At 36.3% G+C, this 21376-nt stretch overlaps 1 protein-coding gene across 1 annotated transcript in view; it reads right to left on the reverse strand.

Moving 5' to 3' along the window:
• Positions 1–21376, reverse strand: part of DPH6 (diphthamine biosynthesis 6) — a 191277-nt gene that overhangs the window by 19462 nt on the left and 150439 nt on the right. Inside the window, exon 6 of the mRNA XM_020879113.2 lies at positions 16497–16558. Coding sequence (XP_020734772.1) covers positions 16497–16558 — 62 coding nt within the window. The remainder of the gene's footprint in view (positions 1–16496; positions 16559–21376) is intronic.

Below are 21376 nucleotides of genomic sequence, written 5' to 3' on the forward strand. Positions count from 1 at the left end.
TCTAACCAGAAGCAATAAGGTCAGTTTTTACTTGTGTCACAATATAATTTTCATTGTATAAAAGCATGCTCTTTGTTTCATATACATCTAAATTATTCTATGTTCTCTTTTGGATAAAATGTTTAGGGAAGGTGAACATTAATTTTTCAACTGACTATTGTTAAGATAAACTTTCTAAAACACATTTTGAACAGATGTGGCTGACTTGGGTCATTTCACGACTTATAAGAATTCCTTGGAGTCTGAGCATTTAAAAAGTGAATTCCTAGAGTTAATGTAAAGGAAATTACTAATATGATTCTATTTTTTCCTGGTACATTTATTCACATAAACATTCATATTCATAATAACACCATTTGAACTCTACTGATTATTGAACTAAAAAGGTAATCAGGCATCATCATTTTCCTGTTTAATTTTCTATCCCTTTAAAAGATTGTAATGATCATAGTTGTGAGAATTTCTTATTAAATCAAAATATTTCTTCTTCTAAACCTGTCTCATTTGCTGTTAGTAATCTTAAAACTAGAAAAAATAAAAGAAGGGCCAAATGAAATTGCACTTCCTTCATCCCTCCTACCACTTAGATAAAACCATGATGTTTATAGAACTCACCGTTTTTCTTATATAAATATTGTATTTAACATATAAAATAATTTCACCCTGCATATATTCATTCATAGCAGTTATTAAAGAAGTATTTATTGAATGTCTACTATAGGTTTGGCATTGTTTTAAGTGCTGGGAATAACATAGGAACAGACATAAATTTTGCATAAAACAGCTTACTGTCTGCAGGTACAGGCAGAGTCAAACAAGCAGTTACAATAAAGGGTAGGGATGGGTTTGGTGAATGCCTGAAATGTGTGGGACTACAAAGCATGGGATCTAACTGGAAGGACCTCAAAAGGCTTCTCAAAGAATCTAAAGGATAAGTTAACCAGAAAAGTCTGAAGGGAGAGATGGAAAGAGAAAGAGGGAGGGGTAGGAACAGCATGTGTTAAGTCCCAGAGTACATGATGGGTACTAGAAATTGAAATAAGTTTGGCATTTGTAGTTCAGTTGCCAAGTTGTGCCTGATTCTTCATGACCCCATGGACTGCAGCACACCTGGCGCCTCTGTCCTCCACAGTCTCTTGGAGTTTACTCAAACTTACGTACATGGAGCAGTGATGCTGTCTAACCATCTCATTTTCTGGGATCCGCGTCTCCCTTTGCCTTCAATCTTTACCAGCATGAGTCTTCTCCAGTGAGTGACCTTCCAGTGCACATTCAGGATTGATTTCCTTTAGGATTAGCTGGTTTGATCTCCTTTCAGTCCAAGGGATTCTCAAGAGTCTTCTTCAGAAACACCGTTCAAAAGCTTCAGTGCTCAGCCTTCTTTATGGTTCAATTCTCACATCTGTACACGACTACTGGAAAAATCATAGCTTTGACTATATGGACCTTTGTTGGCAAGGTGCTATCCCTGCTGTTTAACATGCTGTTTAGGTTTGTCACAGGTTTCCTTCCAAGCATCTTTTTAATTTTGGCATAGCCGAAGCATAACTAGATGAGTAATAGTGGAGAGATGAGGCTAAAAACCTAGAAAGAGGACAGATGTTATGGAGCTTTATAAGCCATACTGAGTTATTATCCTCAGGTCAATGAGAACCCATGGGGATGTTTTAAACAGAGAATTGACCTGATCTCATTTGTCTTTTAGAAACATCATTCTGGCTGCACATGGAGAATGGGCTGGAGGGCAGTAAGTCAAGAAGCAGAAAGAACTGAGAGGTCGCTGGAGGAATCTTGGCAGGAGGTAAAGATTTCCTGAAATGGGGAAGGAGCACTGAGGATAGAGAGCAGAGGGCAGATAGATTGACAGAGTTTTTAGCAGGCTGAAATAAGTGAATGGAGAAGTGATGAAAGTTTTTTTAAAAATTAAGAAAAATTTGCAGCTTTCTGCATAGGGAAACTGGATGGATGGTGGTTCTGTTTACTGGTATTTCAGTACAAACAGCAATGGGCTGGGACACTGTCTAATGATCTTTTTTGCAAATTTTATGTATCACGTCATACGACTGATGTCTCAAATCTTTGTGATTATTTTCCTGAGGCTTCTATGTTACTGTGTTTTCTAAGCTACTGCTAGGCTTTTCCAACTCCTTTCCCTCCTGCTGCTCCAAAATTATAAATATCCTTCATGATTCTCTCAATGCTATATTTTTCTTTATCCATTTATTCCTCCTGATTGCTTATGCAATCCATGGGCTCAGCTAATCACCTTTATGTTATTCTGTTACTGCAAACTGTTGAACTGACGAACTGATGGTTTGTCAGTACTGATGAACACTGTCACTACTAACTAAAGAAAATTTGCTTTATGTGTTGAAGTTAAGAAAATGATAAAATTATCTTATTTAGTCTTCAAACTGATTTTTAACAATAAAAAAGAGCATAGGCTCTGAAATCAGATATATTTAAAGCATAGATATATGCTTTAAATAAATTTATGCTTAAATAAATTTATTTCATAAATAAGTTCTGAAACTTCCCAACTCTGTGACTTTGGAAAAGTTACTCACCTTCTAAGTGATCCCTCATTTTTAAAATGTAAAAATTAATAGTAGCAACCTCATAGTCTTGTTAGATAATTAAATAACATAATGCATAAAAAGTACTTAGGTCAGAGCTGTAATACACAGCTTAACTATAAGAGTAGGTAAAGCACATATTGTAGTGAGGCGCAGTGAAAGCAGCATTGTGTAATATATTGGTCGAAAGCAGTAGCTCTGGAGGCAAATCGTTCTTGGTTCACATCGTCCTTCATTCAAATCATAGCTCTGTCACTTTATAGCTATGCAGTCTTAGGTCATGCAAACTCTCAGAGCCTCAGATTACTGATCTGTACAATGGAGAAGACAACAGTACCTACCTACCACACAGGAGTAGTGTTTTCAGAACAAAATCATGTGAAAAAAAGGTCTAATATATTACACAGCACACAATAGATAATTGATGAAATGGTTACTAATTTTACTTTTTTCTTCCTTTTCCAGAGATAAAAACTAAATTGATTTGCAAAGGATATGTAGCTTAGAACTAAACAAACCCATAATTTAAAGTTGTGTCCTGACTCATAAACAATAAACCTTACTCTTTAGCCTGAACACCTCAATTGTGTGCCAACCTCATAGTTTTAAAAACACATGCTTTTGGTTTATAATTTAAAACTCAGTATGTTTAAGACCAATCTTATGTTCCTTTCAACCCTGTTCTCTACAAACATGTGTGCTTCTTATTTCCCCAATTATTTGTGTGTGGATTAATCTTTGATTCTTCCTTTTTCAGCTTCTGGCCATTTGGTGCTAATTTCTTTGTCATTCTTCCATCAGAATCTTTGTTTTGTTCTGTGTCTCTATCCCTACTGTCAGAGGTTTCATGCTTTAAGCCCTCAGACCTGTTTCAATAAGAGCATCTTAGACTATTTTTGATTTCCAATTTCTTCTCTCCAAATCCAGGAATACTGCCACCACACTAAATTTCCTGAGATATCTTTTAATAATAAATACCCCTGTTGATGAGCCTTCCATATCTTATTTCTTATCCCAAATTGCTTGGTCCATCTCTCAAGGCCCTTAATGACTGGGGCCTAAATTACCACCTCACCTGCTTCTTATTAATCTACCAACATGAGCTGTTAGTTTCATATATAAAATTCCTTATTGTCCTTACATGTCTTCTTGCCAAGGAATCTACAGATTGATTCACTTTGTTGCCACCACCAATACAAAAAAGGTCTTAATGATCCAGAAAACCATGATAGTGTGATCACTCACCTAGAGTCAGGCATCCTGGAGTGTGAAATCAAGTGGGTCTTAGGAAGTATTACTACAAACAAAGCCAGTGGAGGTGATAGAATTCCAGTTGATCTGTTTCAAATCCTAAAAGATGATACTGTGAAAGTGTTGCACTCAATATGCCAGAAAATCTGGAAAACTCAGCAGTGGCCACAGACTGAAAAAAGTCAGTTATTCAAATTACAAAGAAGGGCGATGCCAAAGAATGTTCAAACTACAGCACAATTGCACTCATTTCACATGGTAACAAGTTAATGTTCAAAACCCTTCAAACTAGGCTTCAACAGTATGTGAACTAAGAACTTCCAGATGTACAAGCTGGATTTTGAAAAGGCAAAGGAACCAGAGATGAAATTGCCAACATCCATTGGATCATAGAAAAAGCAAGGGAATTCCAGAGAAATATCTATTTTTGCTTCATTGACTATGCTAAAGTCTTTGACTGTGTGGTTCACAACAAACTGGAAAACTCTTAAAGAGATGGGAGTACTATACCATGTTACCTGCCACCTGAGAAACTGGTATGCAAGTCAAGAAGCAACATTTAGAACTGGACATGGAACAACAAACTGGTTCCATTTTGGGAGAGGAGTATGTCAAGGCTGTATATTGTCACCCTGCTTATTTAACTTATATGCAGAGTACATCATGGGAAATGTAGGGCTGAATGAAGCACAAGCTGGAATCAAGATTGCCGGGACAAATATCAGTAACCTCAGATATACAGATGACACCACCCTTTTGGCAGAAAGTGAAGAGAAACTAAAGAGCCTCGATGAAAGCGAAAGAGAAGAGTGAAAAAGCTGGCTTAAAACTCAACATTCAAAAAACTAAGATCATGGCATCCAGTCCCATCACTTCATGGCAATGAGATGGGGAAACAATGGAAACAGTGGCAGACTTTATTTTCATGGGCTCCAAAATCACTGCAGATAGTGACTGTAGCCATGAAATTAAAAGACGTTTCCTTCTTGAAAGAAAAGCAATGACAAACTTAGACAGTGTATTAAAAAGAGACATCACTTTGCCCACTAAAGTCCATATAGTCAAAGTTATGGCTTTTCAAGTCATCATTTATGGATGTGAGAGTTGGACAATAAAGAAGGCCAAGTGCCAAAGAACTGATGCTTTTGAATTGTGTTGGAGAAGACTCTTGGGAGTCCAGTGGACTGCAAGGAGATAAAAAAAGTCAATCCTCAAGGAAATCAACCTTGAATATTCATCAGAAGGACTGATGCTGAAGCTGAAGCTCCAATACTTTGGCCACCTGATGCAAAAAGCCGACTCAGTGGTAAAGACCCTGATGCTGGGAAAGATTGAGGGCAGGAGAAGGGGGCAACAGAGGATGAAATATTTGGATGGCATCATCGACTCAATGAACATGAGTTTGAGAAAGCTCCATGAGATACTGAAGGACAGGGAGACCTGGTGTGCTGCAGTCCATGGGGTACAAAGAGTTCGAGATGACTGGAAGACTGAACAACAAAGTATAAGTTTCATCCATCCTTTAGACCAATTTAAGTGCTAAGACTCCCATGACATTGCTTTCAACTATTCTAGGTCAGATGGTCATCTTCCATTTTTAGCTTCCAATTATACTTATAGTAAATACCAACTGGGCTTTATCTGATCCAAATTATTAGGATCCCTCCTCATAAGACTCTAAATTTAATGCAAAAACAAAAACAACTTTTTAACTTATTTTACAATACACACTCAATGAAATGTGAGGAACATGTTCATGATCATATAATGGAAGAGCCACTAACTATGGAGAACCTTCATTTTTTCTCTTTAACTGCAAATGTTAATGGGCTCTACTGCTGAGTCAAATTCCTTAAAGTACACCTTTCAGAATTCCCTTCTGCTAAAACCTTTGGTTGTTCATTGCTTAGATAATTAAATCCTCAATTCAGTATTCAGAATTTCTCACAGTATGGCTTCTAAATTTTTTGTTTCCTCTCCAAGTACTTAAGATATATTCCAAACAAGCCAGCCAGTCAAAAGTTCTATCCCCATTCTTAAAGTCCAATATGGCTGTCAATTTACCTCTCAATTTATTCAGAACTCTGTCAACAACATACAATGTTTTCTTTGAAATTCTTTGGTACATATTTTATACTATCTTAGAGTACATTGTTTAACAGTTTTCATTATATTTTTAATTGGAGGATAATTGCTTTAAATATGTGTTAGTTTCTGCCATACATCAACATGAATCAGTCATAGGTATACATATGTCCTCTCCCTCTTAAACATAGACTATAGCCTCACTGATTCAATGAACATGAGTTTGAGCAAACTCTAGGAGACAGTGAAGGACAGGGAAGCCTGGCATGCTGCAGTTCATGGGGTCACAAAGAGTCAGACATGACTTAGTGACTGAACAACATTTTAATACTCCTTGTAAATTATAAGAGTCACTGAACATCTCAGCCGTAAAGCTCCACATATACTTCCAACTCTGTTATATTCAAAATTTAAAATTTCCTCTCAAGGATATTCTACCTTTCTCTTAACTTTCAAGGTCAGTTATAGGTTTTCCTTTCCATAAGTTCAGCAGTGTAGTGAATAAGGCTTAAAGTTCTGTCTCTCACCCACATCATCAAATCAACTTTAGTGAAATTCTTTGTCTTTTGCGTTGTTAAGTGATAGGTAGCTGGGACTGTAAATTGTTCTTCTGTCAAACTCATAAGGAAGACAAGTTAACTCATATAAACGAGAACTTGAAATAGAGCTTTAAGCTTGATGTTAGCATTACAAGTATCCTGCTTTAGCTCTTATAGCAGCCGGCTGAGCAGTATACTCCTTAGTCAATACATATCTGCTTACCTTTGACTCAAGACTAGAAGTCAGATTTCCCAGTTCTATGTGAATAGTTCTGGAAAAAGCAACCAGATCTACATATTCACCATTTTTATATAATGTAATATGATTTCATCTTCCATTTAGCAAACAACATTTACTTGGATGATTTCTTGATTAAAGAGTAACCATTGATTAAAGAGTAATCTTAAATCTCTTGATTAAAGAGTAACCACTGCTGGTAAAGATAGTGAATTGAATCCACGCACCTACTCCCACCCCCTTCTAACACTTCCATGGGAGGTATTCCATAAAAAGGCATAAATTCAAAAAAGATGGAGAAAATCAGAGAGCAAGCAACAGAATCAAGAACACTGGAACCTAAGCCAACAGGACAGCATGCAAAGGACTGACCCAATTTATACAGGAAATTAACTCTTTACTCTAAAGCAATAAAGTAAGGGATTGATGACACCAGTTACTTCTGGAAGTAAAGGGAAAATGTGAAAAGGAAACCAAAATAAGAGGGATAGATTGGCAGTCTGTTTAACAAGCAGTCAGATTCCCTAGCTCTTTTCTTTTTTTTTTTTTTAGAGACTTAAAAAATTTTTATTTTATTGAAGTATAGTTGACTTACTATGTTTTGTTAATTTCTAGCGTGCAAAAAAGTGGTTCAGTTATACATATGCATACAATATTTTTCATTTTATTTTCCATTATGGTTTACCACTGGATGTTGAGTATAGTTCCCTCTGCTGTATAGTAAGACCTTGTTGTTTATCCATTCTATATAAACTAGTTTCTATCTGCTAATCTGAAATTTCCAATCCATCCCTCCTCCACCAGCCCTCCCCCTTGGCAACAACAAGTCTATTCTCTGTCTAGAGTCTGTTTCTATTTTGTACGTAAGTTCATCTGTACCATATTTTAGATCCCACATATAAGTTATATCATATGGTATTTGTCTTTCTGACTTATTTCACTTAGTATAATCTTTAGGTCCATGTGTTACTGCAAATGGCATTCTTTCACAATTTTTATGGCTGAGGAGCATTTCCCTAGATCCTTTCCCTATAGGCTGACAACCACCTCTACTTGACCCTGTCAGAATACCGAAGGTTTATTCTCTGCAAAGGGAAAACAAATGACCTAACCTGGGAGAAACAAGACACAGATGAGGACAAAGGTACTATAACAAAAATAGAGAGATTCAGTTAATATATGCACACAAGATTCTAAGACTCTAGCCATTTTCCTTGTCAACTCCAACAACAACAACAAAAACCTGCAGCAGGTCTTCACGTTAAGAGGAGGCTGGAGAATCATTTTCTTTGGAATATAACCTCTCAGATTAAATGACCCATATATACTCCCTTCCAGTGAAACTCAAGGTCACAAAGCTCCATCCACATACTTAGGGCTTGCAATAAAACTTTTAGGTCTCCACTCTTAAATGTGAGTAGAACACCAAAGATTAGCAGAAACATCTATAAGATGAAAGATAGAGATCAAAATAAACAAAGGAAAAGACTGACTATGAAGGAGAGAAGAAAAATTATTTAAGGATAAAGTATTACAGATATAAAAAAAAACATTCAGAGAACAAAAATGTGCTTTTAGAAATTAAAAATAAAATATGAAAAATTTAACTAAAAGTTTAAGTGTAAAATTGTGAAATTCTTCCAGAAAGAATAAAGTGATGTGGATGAAAATTAAGAGAAAAGTTAGAAGTTCAAGGAACATCTAAATAATAAGAATCCAAAGAAGCAAAATTGGGACTGGTTCAAAATTGGGAAAGGAGTACGTCGAGGGTGTACATTGTCACCCTGCTTATTTAAATTATATGCAGAGTACATCATATGAAATGTCGGGCTAGATGAAGCATGAGCTTGAATTAAGACTGTGGGGAGTCAACCGGTTATATCAATAACCTCAGATATACAGATGATACTACCCTCTTTGCAGACTGTGAAGAGGAACTAAAGAGTCTCCTGATGAAGGCGAAAGAGGAGAGTGAAAAAGCTGGCTTAAAATTCAACACTCAGAGAACTAAAATCATGACATCCGGTCCCATCAACTTCATGGCAACTAGGTGGGGAAATAATGCAAACAGTGGCAGACTTTCTTTTCTTGGGCTCCAAAATCACTGCAGATGGTGACCACAGCCATGAAATTAAAAGATGTTTGCTCCTTGGAAGAAATGCGATGACAAAGCTAGACATTATTAAAAAGCAGAGACATTACTTTGTCCACAGAGGTCCATATAGTCAAAGTTATGGTTTTTCCAGTAGTCATGTACAGATGTGAGAGTTTGACCATGAAGAAGGCCGAGTGCCAAACAATTGATGCTTTTGAACTGTGGCGTTGGAGAAGACTCTTGAGAGTCCTTGAACTGCAAGGAGATCAAACCAGTCAATCCTAAAGGAAATCAACCCTGAATATTCATTGGAAGAACTGATGCTGAAGCTCCAATACTTTGGCTACCTGATGTGAAGAGCTGACTCATTGGAAAAGACCCTGATGCTGGGAAAAATAGAAGACAGGAGGAGAAGGGGACGACTGAGGGCTAGATGGTTGGATGGCATCTCGGGTTCAATGGACATGAATTTGAGCAAACTCCAGGAGATGGTGAAGGACAGGGAAGCCTGGGTATGCTGCAGTCCATGTGGTTCTAAAGAGTTGGACTTGACTGAGTGACTGAACTACAAAAAGAAATTAAAAGAAAGAGTAGGTAGATACCAGTGAAATAATTCAAGAAAATTTCCCAGAACTGAAATTTTCAAGCTGAAAACCCTTCCTATCTAAGCACAATGGATAAAAACATTCATGCCTAAGACACAGCACATAAGACTTTATAATTCTTGGGGTAAAAGAAGTATCTTACATACTCTTACACAGAGGAGATGGAGAGAGAAATAAATAAGGTTGCATACAAATAGTCAGGAATAAGAATGACTTTGGGCTTCTCAACAGCATACCTAGCTGCAAGAGAATGAAGCAATACTATCAAGATCTGGAAGGGAAAATATTCCTAAAACAGAATTTATGACTTGCTAAAGAACCAATCAAATGAAAGGAGAGAATGAAGACATTTACAGATATGTATACTGTCTCAAAGAGTCCTGTGGACTTTTCCTTAAAAAGAATGTGCTTCACAAAAATGAGATGGAAACAAAGATAAAGAAAGACACTGAATCCAGGAAACAAGGGATCTAACAAAGAAGAAAGGTAAAGGGATCTCTTGGATTATGAGAAGATGACGGATGCCAGCCTTGTAACAGGCATAGAATGAAACTGACCCAAATTATATACATCAGGTCATAAGGCCCTGGAAAATACTTCAGGGAGAGGAAACTGAAAAACTATTTAGTATGTCTGAACACCTGGCTAAGAGACTAAGAAACTGTCAGTGAGTAAAGCACTGAATTAGTGATTAGGATATAGAATACTGAATAAAGAAAGACAATTATAATTCACATGAAAATATATGAGGATCAAGAAGCAACAGTTAAGAACTTGTATTGACCAGCTGATTGGTTCAGCATTGAGAAAGGAATATGGCAGGGCTGTCTGCTGTCACCCCTGTTTGTTTAATCTATACTCTGAGCACATCATGAGAAATGCTGGACTAGATGAGTTACAAACTGGAATCAAGATAGGCAGGAGAAACATTAACAACCTCAATATATGGATGATATCACTCTACTGGCAGAGTGAAGAGGAACTAAAGAACCTCTTGACGAGGGTGGAAGAGGAGAGTGAAAAAGCTGGTTTAAAACTAAATATTAAAGAAACTAAGATCATGGCATCCAGCCCCAGCACTTCATGATAAACAGAAGGGTAAAGGTGGAAGCAGGGATAGATTTCCTCTTCTTGGGCTCTAAAATCACTGTGGATGGTGACTGCAACCATGAAAACAGAAGACAATTGGTTCTTGGCAGGAAAGCTATGACAAACATAGACAGTGTGTTGAAGAGCAGAGACATCACTCTGCTGACAATGGTCCATATAGTCAAGGCTTTGGTCTTTCCACTGGTCACGTATGGTTGTGAGAACTGGACTGTAAAGAAGACAGAACATCAAAGAATCGATGCCTTCAAACTGTAGTGTTGGAGAAGACTTCTGAGAGTCCCTGGGACAGGAAGGAGATCAAAGCAGTCAATCTTAAAGGAAATCAACCCTGAATACTCATTGGAAGGACTGATCCTGAAGCTGAAGTTCCAGTATTTTGGTCACCTGATGCAAAGAGTCGACTCACTGGAAAAATCTCTGATGTTGGGAAAAACTGAGGGCAGAAGGAGAACAGGGTATCAGAGGGTGAGATGGCTGGATGGCATCACCAATGCAATGGACATGGACCTGGGCAAACTCCAGGAGATGGTGAGGGGCAGGGAGGCCTGGTGTGCTGCAGTCCATGGAGTCACAAAGAATCGGACATGACTGGGAGACTGAACAACAATACAGGAAAGGTTTACTATCAGAGTCTACTACTGAATGAGGCTGTGTTTTGAGTTTTTATAGTTATTGTCATTTAAACACTGACTATTCATACAACCAGAATTGCAGTATAACATGGGAAGATGGAATAAGAAAAAGGGTACACATATTTGATGGAGACAAAGGGAGTAAAGAGCTAAATCTGCATAATCTAGAGTGAGAAATCAGTAAATAGTGCTAAATTTGAGGGAAATCATTAAGTAATACAAAGACATAGAGGTAAAAATCAACCATAAGACATGAAAGTGAGATGATGCAATAAGTAAAAGGCAAGAAAAACTCAGAGGGTTGTTTACATAGCAAAGTATGAACAATCATTTGAAAGACTGAGTTCAACAAACATTGTAAAATATCACAAAAATAGGAATACTATTCAAAAGCATTTAAAGAGCAGTCCAAAGCTTTTAAAATTTGATGTAATTTTATATTAAAATTCATCTCCTTTTTTGAAAAATGAGAAAATAATCCTGGGGGAAAAAAGCACAAAAGATAAAACAATTTTTAATCCATTGTTCATGTATCAGATAATAATTTAGGAACTTGCAGAAATTTAAGAAGCAGTGGATAATAGTTAATTTAGAGTAATGTATAAGCCTTGAAGTTTTATTTTTTGATCCAGAAATTATAATTCCTAGGAATTTATCTAAAGAAAGTAATAATCAGAAATATACATGAAGATTTACTTGGAAAGATAATAATCAGAATATTATTTATAATAATTTTAAAAGAAATAACTTTTTAATAACTTATTAGGTTGTTGAAAAAGTAACTGTGGTTTCAGACCATGAATTTTAAAACATTATAACTAGACTCAAACACATCTTTATTAATTAAAATAGAAACAATTATAATCAACATGTTTTTGCCAATGAGGTAGAAGTTTGTTTATTCCTACAGCATAAAAAGCCATGCTTTGGGATTTGATAAACTCTTGAAAAGCATTTTCTGCCTCCTGCTAGTTGTGGAAGCATTTTCCCTACAAAAAGTGGTGGAGATGCTTGAAGTGGTAGCTGGTTGGTGAGAGGTCAGGTGAATATGGTGGATAAGGCAAAACTTCTTAGCCCAATTTGTTCACCTTTTGAAGCATTGGTTGTGTGACATGTGGTCAGGCATTGTTGTGGAGAAGAATTGGGCCCATTCTGTTGACCAGTGCTAGCTGCAGGCATTGCCGTTTTTGGTGCATCTCATTGGATCTGTTGAGCATACTTCTCAGATATAATGGTTTCACCAGGATTCAGAAAGCTGTAGTGGATCAGATGGGCAGCGGATCACCAAACAGTGACCATGACCTTGTTTTGGTGTAAGTTTGGCTTTGGGAAGTGCTTTGGAGCTTTTTCTTGGTCCAAGCACTGAGGTGGTCATTGTCATTTGTCATATAAAATCTACTCTTTGTCAGACGTCACAATCCAATTGAGAAATGGTTCATTGTTGTTGCATAGTATAAGAGAAGATGACTGTTCAAAACAACAATTTTCTGATTTGTGTTCAGCTCATGAGGCACCCACTTACTGAGCTTTTTTCATTTTTCCAGTTTGCTTCAAATACCAAATGACCTTAGAATGGTTGACACTGAGTTCTTCGGCAATTTACCCAGTAGTTGTAAGAGGATCAGCTTTGATGACTCCCTTCAATTGGCAGTTGTCAATTTCTGACAGCCAGCCACTATGCTCCTCATCCTTGAGCTCTCTTCTCCTTTGCAAGACTTCTGGAACCACCACTACTCTGTGTGTTCATTGGCAGTTCCTGGGCCAAATGCATTGATACTGAGAGTTGCCTCTCTGCTTTATGACCCATTTTGAACTTGAATAAAAAAATTGCTTGTATTTGCTTTTTGTCTAACATCATTTCTATAGTATAAAATAAATATAAAATAAACATCAACTCATTAGCAAAAAAAACATGAAGACATGTGCATGAAAATGATGTATAGTATAATCACATTTAAGAAGTATTCCAATCAAATGGAAAAGTTCAACAATGCAAAACTGCAATTACTTTTGTACCAACAAAATAGAGACAAATATTCCCCCAAATAATATATTCATATGTAGAACATGAATATGATGGAATCTACACAGCCATTAATTAATGTATTTTCAAAGTAGATTTAGTTCTGTGGGAAAGTAAACACATCATAATACTATGAGAAAAAAAAGGAGACAAACTATATGTATAGTTGAACCAAACTGTGCAAACACAATATGTACAAATATTTAATGATATGAACTTGAGTGTACAACAAAAGCTCAGGAAATAAAAATCAGGGAATACACCAACACGTTAGCAACATGCATCATGGGGCAGAAGAACCATGCTTTTTTTTGCTACCTTATACTTCATCATGTTGCAAATTTGTAGTAATAGTCAGGTGTTCTTACGTCTTATTAAAAAATATTTATCTTATTTATTTGTTTGTTTGGCTGTGCCAGGTCTTGGTTGCAGCACACAGAATTCTGATCTTTGGTATGGCATGCAGGAACTTAAGTTGCAGCATCTAATTACCTGACCAGGGACGGAACCTGGGCCCCCTGCACTGGGTGTGCAGTCTTAGCCACTGAACCCCAGAGAAGTCCCTTATGTTGTTATTTTTTAAATTTCCATTTATTTATCAATGAGAAAAGGGATGGGGGATGGGCAACATAGCGGTGGAGAATTAAGAGCTACAAACTATCATATAAAATAAGCTATGGGATATATTATAAAGTACAAGAAATATAGTCAATATTATTTAGAATAACTGTAAATGGAGTATAACTTTTAAAAACTGTGAATCACTACATTGTACATCTGTAACATATAATACTGCACATCAACTATACTTCAATAAATAAAAAATAAAAGTTCCCATTTATCTCTATTCCTTATCCCCTTTTCCATATCACAGGCAAATATTTAAAAGTATTCCATGTGTATCTTTTGTCTATGTCCTTGCAAATGTATTATTATTTTGTGTCCCTGTATTTTTAATTTATTTCAATGGTTCTTTTATTCATTCAGCACTTTGCTACCACTTGTACATTGACAGTAAAATATGAAGGGATTTGAAACTTGAGGAGCAGAGAGGGAATAAAATGGTCATTATGGAGAATGGGTAGAGAATTTTTCTAGTGAAATGTAAGACTGACAGGTCTTGTGAGGAACTTGCTGAAGGAGAATAAAATAATTTCTGTGTTTAAACATCTTATGGTAACACACAGGTTAATTCACAATCAACATCATGGTAATCCTAAAGCTTTACTTGCCTTTTCTAAAAATAATCTACACATGCTTGAAACCTGACCTCACAACTTCAAGTTTTAGAAGCATCTTTTGCCAAAACTCCAGTCTCCTATCTCTGAAGTTCCCTTTCTTTCACCCTCGTAAGTTTAATTACATTATTTATTTACACTGCTTTTGTAGAAGCAAAATTTAGCCTGATGGTAGTGAAGAGATGTGAACATAGATATGCTGGGCATAGAACAAATTACTATGAAAAGAGTCCTATCAGAGGGGCATGGAAAGCAACCATGTCCATCAGATAGACTTAAATAAATGATATCAAATTATCTAGAAATCAAAATAATTTGTCACAATTATACAATCATTTCAATTTTAATCTTTTACTATTTTCCTAGCTCATTTTCAAATCTTTTCCTAGCTCACTTCCAAATCTTTTACTATTTACGTCATTCATTAGAAAAGACCCTAATGCTGGGAAAGATTGAAGGCGGGAGGAGAAGCGGATGACAGAGGATGAGATTGTTGTATGGCTTCACCGACTCAATGGACATGAGTTTGGGTAAACTCCGGGAGTTGGAGATGGACAGGGAGGCCTGGCGTGCTGCAGTCCATGGGGTCGCAGAGAGTCAGACATGACTGAGTGACTGAACTGAACTGAATTGATTTTCCTAGCACATGTTAGATGCTTAATAATGCTTAATAAGGGGCTTCCCTGGTGGGCTTCCATGGTAGCTCAGCTGGGTAAAGAATCTACCTGTAATGCAGGAGAGCCTGGTTGAATTCCTGGGTCAGGAAGATCCCCTAGAGAAGGGATAGGCTACCCACCCTAGTATTCTTGGGCTTTCCTGGTGGCTCAGTCAAGAATTTGCATGCAATGCAGGAGACCTGGGTTTGATCCCTGGGTGGGAAGATTCCCTGGAGGAGGGCATGGAAACCCACTCCAGTATTCTTGCCTGAAAAATTCCATGGACAGAGGAGAGGAGCCTGGTAGGCTACAGTCCATGGGGTTGCAAACAGTCAGACACAACTGAGTGACTAAGTACAAGCATAATGCTTAATAAAACAAGAAATGAGCATTTTAGGGATTTCTAAGCATTTGGTACATAATGATAAGCCATAAAATAATCAAATATCTGAAAGAAAAAAGTGAAACACATACAGTTACTGACAGGTATAACTGCTAACAGTTCATATTACAGCATTGGCATTAATGTGTGTCTAAGACAATTTGATGAAGAACATGGGAGGGAAAAATGGTAACTTAATAGAGGAGTTCACTTCTTTCACAGAGGTAGGGTGATTTTCTTTTTCATTGTTTGCAACTGTAAAATTTCAAAAATCCAAGTTACTTTATTCTCGTTATTTCAGAATTGCCATACTAATACTAACATTTGACTCCTAATTCTAATAAAATATAATACAGTTAATAGAGTAAAAATAGCAAGATCTTTCTTTAATATTTAAAACACATTTAGACTTTGACAATGATAAACAGTTGTAACCTGAAGCCTTGGGATAATTTGTTTACTACTCGGCAAGTTAATTTCCTAATTGGTAAAAGAAAAGAGGTTAGATGAGATAATCTCTAAAGGAAATTTCCTCTTCCATTTCTGATGGAAATGCACCTGATCATGGAGACCCTCAGGGACTGTACTCTGAAAGTGAAAGTGTCAGTCGCTTAGTCGCGTTCAACTCTTTTCAACCACATGGACTGCAGGCTGCCAGGCTCCTCTGTCCATGGAATTTTCCAGGCAAGACTAATGGAGTGGGCTGCCATTCCCTTCTCCAGGCGATCTTCCTGGCCCAGGGATTAAACCCAGATCTCTTGCATTGCAGGCAGATTCTTCACTGTCTGAGTTACCAGGAAAAATAAAAGTAAACTTTTTGACAAACAATTTCCTTTTTAATATAGCTTACTTAATTATTCTTTCAGCGAGCTCAACAAAGTAGTCATAACTTTTGTAATTAATTTTAAACACTTTCATACCCATCAGAGGTTTAATTTTTTCACAAAGTTGTCACATCAATGTATCTGAGAATTTCTAAAAATTGATTATATAACCAGCATATCATGGCATTATTTATTTTCCTCCTTTAGATGCTTGTATTTTGAGAAATACTCTAAATTCTTACCTCTAAGAGATGGGGCTCCATTTGATCCAAGGTTTTTCCAAGATGCTTATCTGGATCTAAACCTGCCAAGAAAGGTCAAATATTTTTTACGTAACTATTAAACTGGAGGTTTAAAAACACATTTCCATTCCCTTGGTTCCTCTTTGCCTAGTGTATATATATTTTAAGTTGTTCTGATCCTAAAGCAAAATTTACTTTGCTAGTATTTATTTTTCTATTCCCCTTGGGTAACTGCTTTTCTTGCTCCTGAAAAATAAGTTTCATTCCAATTCATTTTAATTGCACTTCATCAACTATCAGATGCATTGTTTCAATCCCTTTTTCATTTTTGAGGAACTATAATTAGGATAAGAAAAAAAACTATCATTTCAAAGATATGAAATTTAAATCCAAGGCATTTTAATTATTATAATTTGTTTTTACTCATGGAAAAAGCAGTGAGAATTTTTCTGACACACCTATTTTGTATAAATTTCAAACTTATTTGGAGAATAAAAGTAGAAAACAAGAGAATGGTAGACTGTAAGCCTATATAATTAATTCACTTAATAACATATGAACAGAAATATTACCAAATTAAATGACAGCTTATTTTAATGACCACTTGTGTGACAGTGTTTTCTAAGAAAAAAAGAAATACTCTGAAAAATCATTACAGTACCAGTAGCATGTGCATAATCTCTGATGAAAGTGTTCCAACTGATAATAGCAGAGTTTACGTGAGTGATGGGGTATAGGTAGACAACTGTGGAAAACATGAACTCTTCCTACATTCCAAAACTAATCTTCCAAGGAAAAAAAAACATGCCACAATTCAGCTATGAAATGAATGAACTCATTTTAGATATTTACACCCATAATATTTGTAGCAGCTTAAGTTTATTTAAATATGCCATTTTTACATTTTAATTGGTTTAAAACATTTAGCTTATTGAGTATACAAACTGAGTAACAATTTTCTGCTTCTAGTTGGATACCTGTTTTGGTAACATGATATTTGTTATAATCACATACAGAATAATAAAAGGGAAGTCAGATAAAGATTAAGGATTCCTATATAGTAAATCCAAAGCAAACAACTCAAACTAGTAGCACTAGGTAGATTGAGTCAACTCCCTTCCTGGCACCCTTAATTCTTGTGGTGTATTCACTAAACGCAAAATTTCAGTTGGCTGGGTAAACACATTGATGAAGTAATCACTGACTTATTTTAGTCTCTATTCATGTAGACCACTTTTCAAAGTTTAAAATGAATAAGTAAATGAAATATTTTGAGACACACCTATGTAATCATCACTCAGAGTTAATAAACATTAATATCTTGCCATATTTCCTCCACAACTTCAAGAAATAAACACCACAAACATAATAGAATTTCACAGTATATCTACCCCTAATTAATCTATTTTCCCTAGTCTTTCAAAATGAATAATCACTTTTATCAAGTATTTCCTAACTATGCTTTTATAATTTTATTACAAGTGTACATATCCAAAGCAGTATTTGATGTTGTTCATGTATATCAAATTTTAACATGAATGATAACTTGTTTTTTTCCAGTTCCCATTGTTAATGAGAGCTTTATTTGTATTGATTACTGTGGCTCTGGTACATCCATCTTTACTATTCTATTTCATTATGGAGTTTACATGTCCATTTTCCAGTAGGTGGACAGCTGGGCAATGACTTATTTCTAATGTCCGTTTTTCTACTAGGAAGAACTTTCTATGCTGCAGTAAATATGCATTTATGTAAAATTACCATGATAATGTAGAAAAACTATTATATAATTGTTATTATATATATTTATATCTATATATGTAATCTTCAAGTCTACTATATATTGCCAAATTGCTCTCCAAACAAGTATTGTTACTTTGTACTTTCACCATCAAGGAAATAAACCCCTAGTTTCCATAATATGAAAACAGTTTAATATCAGATTTTTCATCTTTCCCAATCTGATATACATAGACATATAAAATATGTTTTGGATATTTGTATTAATTTTTACCTTATGATTACTATTAAAAATAAGCACTTTTCCATATTTCATTGCCCATTCATTCAGGTTATCACTTCTGTGAACTGCTTATTAAAATCATTTGGTTTTTTAAATGCTGTTTTACCTTTTATTTGATGATTCATTGTTCTTGATATATCCTGAATGCTAATTCTTCATCATTATGGGCACAGTAAATATTTTTCTAACCAGTGGCTTGTTATTATACTTTTCTATTAGGGGAAGGTCTTTTGATAAACATTAAAAATTTAACCTTATAGTAGCAAAAAGAATTATTACTTAAAAATGTTTTTCCTTTGTATTGTAATAAATTCTTTCCTTCCCCAAGGAAATAATGTGAAGAAATAATATATTTTCCTTTCAAAGTTTTAAAACTTTGTATTCACATTTAGATATTCAACATATGTAGAAGTTACTTTCAGTTATCATAGCTGGAGTGTTAAAATTTTATCTCTTATTTATGGGTAAAGTATTGTTTATGGAATCCTTTCTCTACCTCTGCCAAACACAGCATCTCCATCAGTTCAGTTCAGTCTCTCAGTCATGCCTGCTCTTTGCGACCCCATGGACTATAGCCTACCAGGCTTCTCGGGTCCATTGGATTTCCCAGGCAAGAGTACTGGAGTGGGTTGCCATTTCCTTCTCCAGGGGATCTTCCACACCCAGGAATCGAACCCAGGGCTCCTGCATTGCATGCAAACGCTTTACCCTCTGAACCACCAGGGAAGCCCATGTTACTCCTTTCAAGAATTAATCATCTTTTAATTTCATGGTTGCATCACCATCGTCAGTGATTTTGAAGCCCAGAAAAACAGAGTCAGCCACCATTTCCACATCTATTTGCTACGAAGTGATGGGACCGGATGCCATGGTCTTTGTTTTCTGAATGTTGAGCTTTAAGCCAACTTTTTCACTCTTTCACTTTCATCAAGAGGCTCTTTAGTTCTTCTTCACTTTCTGCCATAAGGATGGTGTTATCCACATATCTGAGATTATTGATACTTCTCCTGGCAATCTTGATTCCAGCTTGTGCTTCCTCTAGCCTAGCGTTTCTCATGATGTACTCTGCATATAAATTAAAAAAGCAGGGTGAGAATATACAGCCTTGACGTACTCCTTTCCCTATTTGGAACCAGTCTGTCGTTCCATGTCCAGTTCTAAGTGTTGCTTCCTGACCTGCGTACAGGTTTCTCAAGAAGCAGGTCAGGTGGTCTGGTAGTCCCATCTCCTTCAGAATTTTCCACAGTTTATTGTGATCCACACAGTCAAAGGTTTTAGCATAGTCAATATAGCAGAAATAGATATTTTTCTGGAACTCTCTTGCTTTTTCAATGATCCAGCGAATGTTGGCAATTTGATCTCTGGTTCCTCTGCCTTTTCTAAAACCAGCTTGAACATCTGGAAGTTCTTGGTTCACATACTGTTGAGGCCTGGCTTGGAGAATTTTGAGCATTACTTTACTAGTGTGTGAGATGAGTGCAATTGTGCAGTAGTTTGAGCATTCTTTGGCATTGCCTTTGTTTGGGACTGGAATGAAAACTGACCTTTTCCAGTCCTGTGGACACTGCTGAGGTTTCCAAATTTGCTGATATATTGAGGGCAGCACTTTCATAGCATCATCTTTTAGGATTTGTATGCATCTCCATACATATGCAAATTTGTCATGTTGCCTATAACTTACTTTAAAACATTTTGCAAAACCAATGAAATACACAAGTGTCTGTCTTAATCTGCACTGGAGTGGGTTGCAATGCCCTCCTCCAGGAGATCTTCCCAACCCAGGAGTCGAACCCAGGCCTGCATTTCAGGTGGATTTTTTAAGGCCTTGAGCCACCAGGGAAGCCCCAGAAATGGTTAGTTGGCAACTAAAGGACTCTAATCAGAAGCCATAACTTCAGAGGCTATACCTTCTAGTGGTACAATTATATTTATCCTAGTTCATCAAGAGAAAGTTTGTTAATTAACACATGCTAGAAAAGATTTTTCCTTGTTAAATTTATTTTAAATTTTATATACTTATTTATTTTGGGCTGTGCTGGGTCTTTGCTGCTTTACACAGCCTTTCTCTAGTTATAGCAAGAGGGGCTATGCGTTGTTGCAGTGCTCAGGCTTCTCACTGTGCTGGCTTCTCTTGATGTGCACAGGCTCTAGGTGTGTGGGCTTCAGTAACTGTAGCATGCAGGCTCAGAAGTTGCGGCATGTGGGTTTAGTTGCTCTGGCATGGGGAATCTCCCCAGACCTAGGACTGAACCCATGTCTCCTGCATTAGCAGGCAGATTCTAATCCACTGCACCCACCGGTGGACATATTTTTAAAATATGTAAATTATATAGTACTATGTGCAAGACACTATGTGCAAGTGCTTCTCATAGTGCAATAAGTGGTATTATCATGGCCCCTGTTTAACATACGAGAAAATTGAGGCACAGAGAAGCTTAGTGACTCGAAGATCACCCACCACCAACAGATAAACATCAAGATTCAAACGTAGGCAATCTGGCTGTGCAGTCCAGGCTTTCAATTGCCAGACTACAGTGCTTTCCTAAGTTGGGTTAAGGATGTTTACATCTATACTTCATTGGCTAAGATTTCTTTGCTGTTTTCATGATTATACTTAAACTCTGATGTTATATAGCATGAAAGACACCAAATTTTATACATATTTTGTACATATCTACTGAGCTGTGTTCTCCAACATCTTCACCAATTATTGATATTATTAAATTTAAGACTTTTGCTATTTGGATACAAAAATATTTATTTCCTAGGTATTTTTAATTGTGTACCTTTCAACAAAGACTCCTGAGAGTCCCTTGGACTTCAGGGAAATAAAACCAGTCAATCCTAAGGGAAATCA

This window comes from Odocoileus virginianus, chromosome 6, assembly GCF_023699985.2.
Source record: "Odocoileus virginianus isolate 20LAN1187 ecotype Illinois chromosome 6, Ovbor_1.2, whole genome shotgun sequence".
NCBI lineage: Eukaryota > Metazoa > Chordata > Mammalia > Artiodactyla > Cervidae > Odocoileus > Odocoileus virginianus.